Here is a 12,500-nt window from a genome sequence, read left to right on the forward strand (position 1 = left end):
CAATATAGGTGCTATTCAGCACCCTCAGTCACGATTGAATTTTTCCTTTATGATTTTATATTGTGCACAGCTGCTTATAGTAAACACATTATCATGTTACTAAATTAACTGGTATGACACAATCAACACTTTCTGACACAGCATGGAGGTTCAGAGGTATCTTTATCTCTTTTGTTGACCAGGTATTTAGTATCTCTTGTTCTTGGATAGCAAAGGCATGACTTTCTTGGTCAGATGTAATTTACTTATCACAAGTCCAGGAGATGCTACTATTCCTGTCCATGTTGCTGACATTCTCTAGCATGCATAACTTTTTCTGCGAATACAATGAGTGTTTCTCTTCTAAGTCTCTAAGTAGAATAGTTGAGCCACCCTCGGTTCACATGGAGCGAATGTAAACTCACTGTAGGCCTACTTGTTCAAGAATATTCTCTACTTATCTTACGATTTGGGGTGTATCAGTGATGTACTTATTTGTCTCTTTGCAGTTAAGTTTGGTCTGAGTGGTACAATGAAGCACTCAGAGGCTTTATAGATTGATTTTATGCCTCTACTTCCATTCCACCGTTTAACATAGACCCTGCCAGTGTCTCTGTTGATTTGGAAATTACCAGCCAACTTCATAGGTCGATTAAAAGAGTAGGGCAATCCATACAAAATTGACTGAAAGCAGATGGAACAAATTTGGGTCACACTTCAACAGAATCAGTCTGTGCAAACTTTGCTTAACCAAGAGGACAATAATTAAAAAATAATCGCATGACAGAAAATTCATTCTAGAAACGTGGTTTTCAACATTTGTGAATTAGAGAACGGAAAAATCGTACGTAGGCACAGTTAACCCACTTCAGCACACGGATGAAATCGTAAAAGGGGAGGCAACTCTTTTCCATCCCAAAAGAATTCATTTGCTTCCATTTTCACTTTTAGTTTTGTATTTTTACCACTAAAATGATCATTTACTTCCATCAGTAAAGATACTTAAATGCTTCTGGACACTCGTCTATATTGCCATATGCAATAGAAAAAGCGAAACCAATGGTTACTTTCTGACTTGTCATGTGCCACAACCAAGAATATACTACTCCACTACATAAATGTATAACTGCTCGAAATTTCTTTTAGGATGTATATTTTTCTTGACTTATGGACAACTAACCGATATTTCACGCTCCCCTGGTCTCATAGTGTATCGCAATAAGTCACCATGTAAGTGACGTTTTATAGCTGCTCCGCTGGCTGTGCGCATATACGTTGTCACGAGAGGACTTGTTTTATATTCATGGAATTCTATGATTTCGGTTACTCGACCAAAAATGTTCCCATGCGGTCAAACAAAATCTTCACTAGGATGGTCTCGGAAAGCAAACAAGATGCATGGGATAGAAAGCCCACTTCTATGATCGAGCAGCACCACCCTCAGGATTCAATACTTACAACATCGAATCTAAAAGATTTCTACCCAGACTCAACGAACTGGAGGCTTTCGAAGCAGATCTGCTGAGATCATCCCCACATTGAAATACCGTAATTTCTATAACCCTTTCCAACGCAAGTTTACTTCAGATCCATCCTTAAAGATTCAGATAAAACAAAACAACAAAACTATGCAGAGTAGATACGGTACTTATGATAGGTTGTTAGGTAATAGCATCACTTAAAACAATAGGACAGGCTTCCACTCATACATACAATAGCATAAACAACAAAGCCAAGCAGTGAGCCCTTTTGGTATCTAACAAAATGGAAACTTGAGCTATGAGGAATGCATTTATTACCATCAAGAATCATATGCCGAAACTTCGCTTTCTATCTAGTCCTATCTGATAAACCCAAATAGATCGGAAATCGGGCTGGTGAACGAGCATAATTTGAGGAAAATAAATAACAACATAAAGAAGGTATCCCGCTCTTTTCTTGTGATGTAAAACTAATGAAGTAATTTCATGGTTTAAGGCAGACCAGAGTAGAGGCTGAGCACGGTTCATCCCATTCAATATAGTGGACTTTATCCATATTTATCGAAAGGGTTACTAGAAAGGGCATTTGTTTTCGCAAAGAAACTAACTAACGTTAGTGACAGAAATATAGCGGTAATAATGCACGTCAGAAAAGACCCAGAAGGTTCCTTCGATGTGGCGATAGGAGTATTCGACAGCGTAGAGATCTATCTGCTGCCTCATATGATTATAAATACTTGACACCTTAAGTAAGAGGTTCTCATCAGTCTGCTTTTGTCTCGTACATAGGGATGAAGTTTTAACCATTTCTAGAAGTGTGAGTGGGCACACCTGGACAGGACCTGATTCACACACTTAACTCCCTCGGTGTTAAGGTTACCATTGAGACCAATCTTACAATAGGTAACTTTTTTTTTAGATATTATAGTCGGTTTAGGATCAGTGAGAATTCAAACCTATCCTCGAATAAAGACATTTTTTACAAACTCTGGTAGGCAGCAGGTTTAAGGACCGCATCATCTATATTTCGGTACCTAACATCCTCAAAATAAAGCGTCGTCATAAAGTCATTTAGCTGGTCCCACTAACTCGACAAAACCTACGTGGGAAAAGATCTTCCTTAGATTAGCAGATAAGCGTTTCCCACAATCCCATAGATATAGATTATGGTCTTCCCCGGTTGAGGACTACAGAAAGTAAAATCGTACGCAGGAAATCCGTACGGAACGAGAATCGTAGAAGGGGAGGCAACTCTTTCGTTTTTTTTTTCATCGCTAAACTAAGGTTGTATAGTTATCTCCATCGGTAAAGAGGCTATATGTTCCCAGCTGGCATTTGATACCATTTTTCTAACATAACGATTTAAATATATTCTTTAACCATATAGCACAAGCCTGCTGTAGTTTTTTCACTCTATTTTCTTTTATACATCTAACCACGTGCTTTCATATACCAACTCTTTCACCTATATATATATATATATATATATATATATATATATATATATATATATATATTATCTAGTTTCAGCTCATGAGCTGTGGCCATGCTGGGGCATCACCATTTGGTGTTGCTACACAATTTTACTTCAGGAATTGACATTTGGTGCATGAGAGACTTTGATGCAGCTGCCCTCATCTGCACCTCCTGCCGCGAAGTTAGTTCATCTGGGACACCTGACAGGAAGAGGTCCAGCCTCATCTTGAAGACACCTACATCCACCCCATGCAGGTCTCTCAGGTCCTTCGGGAGGATATTGAAGAGCTGTGGTCAGCTCGAAAATGGTTTAAATGATTTCGCAGTGGAGACCTGTGCCTTGAAGATCATGAACGTAGTGGAAGGCCATCTGTCATAAACTCATTACAACATATGATATCAAAACTGGAATACTTCCCCTACATTACTTCTCTCTAAAGAAACTCAGCTCATTAACAGTCCAGATTTACCCACTACCACAAATTCTGCAGTACCATCATCTGAAAAAAAAATCAAAACGACAACTTCGTACATTGTGCAGCATGCAAATTTTCTGGCTTCTCATTGCAATTATTTCTGGTTACAAACAAATGAATAAACAGCTTTCTTTTTTTCTTGTTTTTTTTCGTAGACTTTGTCCAGCAGTAAAACCAATTTGTAATAGTTAACTCATTGAAGAAAATATTTTAGCAACATTTTTGATTTTTAAAACATATTTCTTGTCATTGCAAAACTTCGATTCTCTCTCTCTCTCTCTCTCTCTCTCTCTCTCTCTCTCTCCTCTCTTTCTTTCTCTTTCTCTCCTCTCTCTCTCTCTCTCTCTCTCTCTCTCTTCACATTACCAAGATTTTAATGGAATTAGTTTTATTGAACACAGTAATGGAGTCATCTTTTAAAATGTGATGGGCTGAAACATTAGTATCATCAATAAAAGTAGGAAATTTAGATATAGTACATGATACTTCAATGGTTTCATCAGAATTTATGTTTAAGATATATTTCAGCATGCTAAGAAATCTTTATTAATAACAATTATTATTATTATTATTATAAAATTGGAAGAAAAAAAATTTACATGAAAATAAATGTAAATATAACTTTAAAAATATTAAACTTTAAGAATTTAACCAAGATAAATGTTAAAATATATATATATAAGTACAGAAATATATAATATATAAATCTTATCATTATAATTTATTTTGGGATTATTCAACTTATGGTTAAAATTTTTCTTTAAAAATTTCATGAAGATATTTTTTTAGCTTCCTTTTTTTTTTTTTTTTATTAAATAACTAAAAACTAGCATTATCATCAATCAAATCTGTTCAAGTTTTTTCTGTTCTCTCCTCATTACTTTTTTTTTCTTTTAATAGATGTGATGCTAAAGGCAAATTCCAAATAAAGTATATAATTAAAGCATCTCGTAGGGAAAAAATATATTGGTTCAGAAGAAACACTCTTTAAATTACACTATGAAGGAATTAAAAACAAAAGAAAGAAAACTTAACAAGAAAACACATTTAAAACATTTTTACTAAATAAGCATTTTTGAAATAAAAACTTAACTGTTAAAAAAAACCCCAATAAATCTTGGTTTGGAAAAAGAAGTTTAAAGCAAAAACATAACAGTTAAATTAAGAAAATATATTATTATCTATTAATATTATGTGCACATAATAAAGTTAATTTTTACATACATACCAGAATATATTTAAGATTATTTAAATAGTTCCATCATGTCTAAAAGTAAGTAAATTTATATACTTATATTTTATTATTGTAAAAGTGATTATAGTAAAGTTAACTATCAAAAATGATTAAGCAAAATAAATAAAAACAATTATAAAACATAAGAATTTGAATGAATTGTATTAATTAGGTTCCTAATTTTTTCTTTACTTTTATTTGGAATTGGACCAATTTGATATGAACGTGGGTTGTGGAGCATCTTACTATAAATCACAAACAAAGGAACAATCTCCTAAAACTACAGCAAATTGCTTTAAAGAGCAAGACCCTTTCATTGATTCTACATAGTTTGAAAGAAGTAACTAGGGAGCATTAACTTGTCGAAATTTAAATTATATTCAAATAAAGACGAAAGACTTTTGTTTTGAAAAATAGAAAACAAGAACTAATCAAACAAACAGACAAGCTTTCTAATTTAACAAATTTATTGTGAAGAAACTCTTTTAGAAAAAATCTATTTTTTCTATTTTTATTTGTATGTTTCCCATTTATTGCCAAGTTAGCATGTCTAATGATAGCTTTAACTGATTTTAGATATTTACATACTTACAGAGCAATATTTTTTAATAATCAGATACTTTTTATACTGCAAACTACTCAAATAAAAGTAGCAGTGATAACTATTGAGAATTAGGTAACTTGAAGTAAGCATAATAATAATAATCCTTTCTACTATAGGCACAAGGCCTGAAATTTGGGGAAGGAGGATAGTCAATTACATCAACCCAGTACTCAACGGGTACTTATTTTTACCAACCACAAAAGGATGAAAAGGCAAAGTCGACCGCAGGGGAATTTGAACTCAGAATGTTAAAGGCAGATGAAATACTGCTAAGCATTTCATGTGGTGTGCCAACAACTCTGCCAGCTCACCACCTAAATAATAACAATAATTGCCAAAGGAAACAATACTACAATCTAGAGTTAAGTTTGAAGTTATGATAGTGTAAATAGTAACTGAGCATCTTTACTTCTTAACAAATGCTATAGAAATAACTTTATTTCTAGAACATTTTGTGTTCAACAGTGTTCCACTTCATATATATATCTATATATATATATATATATATATATATTGTTTCTAATATTAACTGTAATGCAAAAATAATTCTATAAAACTAACAACATGGATGAAAACATGTTTAAAGCGTATTTTGAAGACAATCTGAGAGGCAGTACAATTCCACTTCTTAATATGGAGTGAAAATTATATTTTCAGAAATATCTTTATGGTCTGGAAGAGCCCTGTAAAATCAACAACTTAAAGGTTAGCTTTACACATGAAATTTTAATGAAATATATCAAGAAATGAGTCCAAAATATTAATAAAATACATGCCTTGAAAATTTTATTTCAATAGCGGAAGATAATTTCAAGTAACCATGGAGTAACTAAGAAATAAATATTAGTAGTAAACTAATAAGAAAAGGCGCATTCATCTTCACAATCATCGTCACTATCATAGAATCAGATAAACACTAAAATTTTACTCAGCAATATGGTAATAGAAATACTTCTCAATCTAGTTCACCATGAAAGTGTAAAGAAGTCATCCAGTTCAGATGTTTAAAATGGCTGGGTTGTTTTTTGTAGTTATATAAATGCTTCCATTTCTGAATTTCATTTGAATTAAATTTTTTTCTTTTTAATTATTTTCAGTAGCATAATAATGTCTACAATTTCACCCACATTTGAACTTTACTGGCAATTGTTTCTTTAGATCAATGTCCATCTCCCCAAAAGCTTTTCAACAAATATGTATTAAAGAGAAACAGTTTCCTTGAGTACTCAGTGTGTATCATACACACACACACACATACAAATATATTCACACTTATACATGGTTCACATCAATATCAGTCAACTCATATGACTGAAATTTCTTGTGCCAACATAATAACATGGAATAACAGAACAGAAACAAAGAAAAAAGGGCACTACAGTGACTATATAAGTGTGGTGAAAATTATGCATGTATATACACACACATATTATATATATATATATATATATATATATATATATATATATATATAGAGAGAGAGAGAGAGAGAGAGAGAGAGAGAGAGAGAGAGAGAGAGAGTGGGGTGTGTATGTATATATGCTGAACAACTTAAAATAAAAATATACCAAGAAACTATTCCTTTCTAATAAATTAAACAGTTTATAAAAACACTTTAAATGATTTTGCTAATAAACAAACAAAAATTAAGAAGGAAACAAATAAGAGTTTTTGGAAACCATCACCACTTAATAGTTAATAGCAATTAACCTTGATATAACCGGGAAGAAGTACACTAACATCAGACCCTTCAATGAAGGCAGTCCTTAAAACATGTCAAAATTTAGTTTACAGAATCACATTTAATGTCCAAAATGCTTAACGAATATCATTTCCAGTAACAGATCACTCCTTATAGTACGTCTTAGAATTTCTTAATAATTACAGTCTTACTGAGTAGGAGGAGCCGGAGGCTGGGTGTCTGGCGACTGGAAAAACAGAAAGAGAAACAAAAATATAATTAATTAAAATGTTCAGTAAAATTATCATTGTTGTTATTATTCTGTGAGCTGGCAGAATTGTTAGTAAGCTGGGTAGAAAGCATAATGACATTTCTCTACATTCTAAGTTCAAATTCCACCAAGGTCAAATATGCCTTTCCTTCTTTCGAATTTGATAAAATAAGTACCAGTTGAGCACAGGGGTTGATGTAATCAACTTACCCAATCCTCCAAACTTGCTGGCTTTGTGCCAAAATTTGAAACTATTATTATTATTAGGAAGGCAACGAACTGGCAGAGTCATTAGCATCCCAGGCGAAATGCTTAGAGGTATTTTGCCAGTTGCTACATTCTGAGTTCAAATTCCGCCAAGGTCAACTTTGCCTTTCATCCTTTCGGAGTCGATAAATTAAGCACCAGAAAAACACTGGGATCAATGTAATCGACTAGTCCCCTCCCCTCAAATTTCAGGCTTTGTGCCTTTAGTAGAAAGGATTATTATTATTATTAGGTGGTAAGCTGGCAGAATTGTTAGTGCAACAGACAAAATGCTCAGTAGTATTTCTTCCAATTTTTTACACTCTACAATCAAATACTGTCAAAGCCAGTTTGGCTTTTTGACCTATAAAATGATGCTGTGATGCTTACATTCCTAGAGAACATTACATCCCTTAGCTCAAATAAGTTCCCATCCAACATGCCAGCATAGAAAAACAAATCCACTTTTCAAAACTAGGAGAATTAATGGATTGAAATTCTTTTTAGAAAACTCAATAATTTGCATACATATGAAGCAAACATATTTATAATGGAAGTTCTTCTATTACTAACCAGTCAACTATTTTTATTGTTTAGCTCCAGCTCAGATCACCTCTGATCCTATCTTATTTTTCAGACGCACTGTCTCTAGGTACATTACAATGTGTCCTTCCTTTTGCAAGATGATGGAGTGTGATTTGGAAATTTGGCTGCCATTTCAAACAAGCCAAGAAATCTTGTAGAAGTTCCCTTGTTGTCAGTTGTGTTGATTGAGGCAAGCATAGTAACTACTTTTTAAGCACAACACAGTTGACTGCTGCAAAGTTAAATCCATAATTACAATATCTTTGAATCAACAGCTCAATATCTTAAATACACAATTCCATCATCATCACCATTATTCTAGACATGCTCGCATGGATCAGACTAAACATGAAACGTTGAGGTAGATTTTCTACAGCTGGATGCCCTTCTTGTCACCAACCCATGCCTGTTTCCAAGTAAGGTAATATTCACCCATGGCCTGATATGTTTCACAGAAGACTGGAAATGAAGGACACAACTATCAGGCAATGTCAAAGCAAGGAGATGGTAACACACACGACAGGCTTCTTTCAGTTTCCATCTGCCAAATCCACTCACAAAGTTTTGGTCAGTCTAGTGCAACAGTAGCAGAAACATGCCCAAGGTGCAACACAATGGAACTGAACCCAAAACCATGTGGTTGGGAAGCAAACTTCTTACCACTTAGTCACACTTTTTTTTTTTTGCACAGATAAATGGTTCTTAATTTCAACTTTGTTGATGGAGGCAAGTTCAATTTTATGTCATCTGTGCAGAAGACCTACACAGGTTTCCTATCAGTGTTCCTATTTCCCTAAATTAAAACCAAGATAGTGGGAAGAGAAGAATACTGAGTAGAAAGAAGTTTAAACAAGCTACAAATATCATGTTTCTGAGTAAAATATAAAACTTTACTTGCATTATCTTACCAAACTGTAAAAAATTATTCTCTGATAGGTGACATCAGCACAAAAAAATCAGTTGGGTAAATATTAAAAAAAAAACTTACATGAAATACTTTTAATGTGAGGTGAACATAACTTTACTTAGACTAAATAATTCAAATTAATTTACAAAACACAGGAGACAGCTGTTGATATTTTCTATTCAAAGTACTTGCCAAAGTAGTGCTGTGAATTTTAGAAAATAATTGTGCTGAGATTATGCTCAGGTTGGCATATAAAATTACTATTGCTTAGAGAATAAATTACTTGTGATCATATTTAACTAAGTATTTGGTGCTCCTTACATTAAATTTGTTTCCTATACATAACAATAGCTACACTAAGAATTCCCTCATGTATCTCCATCTCAATCACATTAAATTTCTTAAATGCACTGGTCATACATTGACCCATCAAATTGCCTTTTAAAACCTGACCTCTACACTGAGTTATAAACCAGCCTGCTGCTAATCATCCTCAGGCAAAGTATAATTGTTTCACATTTTGGCATAATTTCAGTGGGAGGGAGTTAGTTGATTACATCAAGCTCAGTACTTGAAAGGTACTTTATTTTATCAACCCCAAAATGATAAAAGTTAAAGTTGACCTCAGTGGGATTTGAACCTAGAATGTAAAGAAGCAAAAGAAAAGCTGCTGAGAATTTTATCCTTTGTACTTATAAGTCCACCAGTTTGTCATTTTCCTCTGGAAGGAGTATGATGCAATTCAAATATATTTCCTGGCAACAGAAAATACAGCTTCAAAATAATAAATAGTTCTACTACCGTTTTACCTTCTATACAACCAAACACATTGTGTAGTGTCAAAATCCAGTCAACTAAATGTGATATAACTGTTATACTGAATTTTTAATTGTAGAGAAACATTTGATCTACAACCTCTGAGTAATGTTAACTGGAATTATTCAGTAGACCAAGGGCAGGTAAATCGTAATAATTAAGAAATTTCCAGCTATAAAAATTTCTTATTCAACTATTGATAAATATACTGTATATTTGCAGAACCATCTAAGCTATTTTAAGGAATAAATAGAGCACAATTATTCTTTTATTTTATTTTATTCTATCAGTAAATGTTAGACAAAATACTTGTAGTATCTAATTACATTCTTCACATTTAGATTTCAAATCCTGCTGAGGCTAACTTTACTTTCTATTCTTCCAAGGAGTCATTCAAATAGGAACCAGTTACAAAGTTCAAGGCCAATACAGCCAACTACACACTCCACACAAATAAAATCACTATTTTTGTAATATACAATTAATCATGTGCCAAGCACAAGAAGAAAAACTATTTTTTTTCTAAACAAAATATACTTTTCTAGTATTAACCCCTCAGCCATGAATTAGGAATATTCTTTTACTGGTTTCAGACTTTGAACTGCTTTCATGCTAGAGGCAATGCTTTCAAAGTCTTTTAATCAATCATATTGATCCCAATACTAATATTAATCTGGTACTTATCATATAATTTTATATTTATAAAATGGCTTAATTACCTTTTGATGTAATACAATGCAGTCTGATGTACAGATTTACACGAGGACATACACTCATGATGGACAACCACAAAGTTTCCATCAACCAAACTCTACTAACCAGGTAGTGGTCAAGTTGAGACTACAGTAGAAGAACTTGCACAATGTGCCATGCATTAGGATTGAAACTAGAACCATGGTTATGAAGTGATCTTAACTAATATTGCTGTGCCAGCACCTTTAGAAGATTTAATCACCATGGTTGATTAAGATCACTTGCATAATAATTGTATAGAGAATATAATACAGATAAATCAAAATGAATGACTAATGTCTTGTACATTAACCATTCAACACCAATTTTAGAAAAATATATTTATGATCAATGTGTTGTAATTAGGGTTTGGCAGACTAAAATTGTGCTGAAGCCCGCTGTGTGTGTGTGTGTGTGCGTGTGTGTGTGTGTGTGTGTGTGTGTGCGTGTGTGCGTGTGTGCGTGTGAGAGAGAGAGAGAGAGAGAGAGAGAGAGAGAGAGAGAGAGAGAGAGAGAGAGAGACAGACAGACAGACAGACACACAGACACACAGAGAGTGTGTATCAACATTCATGTTTACCAGAATTTGAAGCTGCATTCCATTTTGTCAAGAAGCATAACTTAGCAATTTGATAAATAGTGACCAATAAAATATGTACCAGACTGAAATAAGTACTGAGGATCATTATGGTAGTCTAATAAAACCTTGAAGGTGGTACCCCAAGATGAAGACAGTCCAATGATTGAAACCAGTGAAAGAATGCAATGTATACTTACATCTGATCTCCGGTCAGACTTCATGCTGGATTTGTTCCGAAGACTTGCAGGACGCAGCAGAAATAGTGCTGTAGCAATAACAATCCATCCCAAAGTAATGAACATCATGTTACTAAAAGCACTATCAGGTCCCTCAGGTAAGCTTGGCACTAAACAAAGTAAGAAAATAAAAGTTAACATTTTAAAATGGATAAGTTCATCATGACAGGAATTTCTGTATAAATTAGCATAATTTAAATCTATCATTTTCAGTTACTTTTATCTGATGATCCCAACTTGAAAACCCAGTCATGCATATTCATTACCACTGTAGCTGGTGTGCCATTAAAGTGTTTCATTACCACCAAATGCGTGTCATACAGAAAGTGTACCCCACCTCTTTCTCTCTCTCTTTACATCTCTTACACTCAGTATTAATTGAAAATACTATGATATTAATTAATGACAATGAACTTCCAAGTCAGTTTTGATGTATGAGTGTCTAATTGTTTGATTAACTGAACAATTTGCAGTACAGAATGACTGAGAATTTCAGGGACTCATATCCCAAATGCAATTCTCATAACCAGTATGACACAAGTGTGTTAAACAAAGCTGGAACTTTGAACTACATATATAATCCATCCAACAGGCTTTTATATCCTTTCTTTCAACTCAGATTCATCCACAAGATTTAGGTCAACTCAAGGCTACCGTAAAAGACACTTGCTCAAAAGGCCATGCATTAAGATGCACAGTTGCAAAGTGAACTATACCACATAACCATATCTGGCACCACTACTATTATATATTGTTGATACAGAATTGACCTTTAGCAGTCTCATCAAATTCAGAATAACACAAAAGGGAATTAGTAAAACAGTGCATTGCCAAACAGAAATAGTTATGACAAAAGTAGAGAACTAATAAAGTATTTAATTTATCTTTACTGTTTTCATACCTGTAAAAAACAAATGCAAATATTAGTTTTGGTAAAAAGGTTTTTCCATAAACTGCCACTAAAATATTTATATTGCTACATAAGTAATGACTTGTATGTAAATTATTATCAGGCATTCATGGAAAAAGAGTATAAACATCTGTTGAATCAAAAAAATAATTGAATTTGATGCAAATATCTAGGCCCAGGAAGCCTTGATTAAGCAGAGCTATGATCAAAGGCTAACCAGCTGTGACCAGCTTGTCTTTTAGGTAAATGCAAAACTATGAAGGTCATGAGTTATATCCTCTGATTG

General features: G+C 33.4%; 1 protein-coding gene across 2 annotated transcripts in view; it reads right to left on the bottom strand.

Moving 5' to 3' along the window:
• Positions 1 to 6,014: 6,014 nt before the first annotated feature.
• Positions 6,015 to 12,500, bottom strand: part of LOC128248698 (small integral membrane protein 14-like) — a 37,135-nt gene continuing 30,649 nt past the window's right edge. The window contains exons 4-5 of one of the 2 annotated variants that reach the window (XM_089361272.1): positions 11,266 to 11,414; positions 6,015 to 7,178 (exon numbers count right to left, since the gene is read on the bottom strand). In XM_089361272.1, the coding sequence (XP_089217398.1) occupies positions 7,140 to 7,178; positions 11,266 to 11,414 (188 nt within the window). In that variant the 3' untranslated portion in view covers positions 6,015 to 7,139. The remainder of the gene's footprint in view (positions 7,179 to 11,265; positions 11,415 to 12,500) is intronic. The other variant, XM_089361275.1, reaches the window with a different exon arrangement.

The sequence above is a fragment of the Octopus bimaculoides genome, chromosome 1 (assembly GCF_046866305.1).
Source record: "Octopus bimaculoides isolate indiv1 chromosome 1, ASM4686630v1, whole genome shotgun sequence".
Taxonomy (NCBI): Eukaryota; Metazoa; Mollusca; class Cephalopoda; order Octopoda; family Octopodidae; genus Octopus; species Octopus bimaculoides.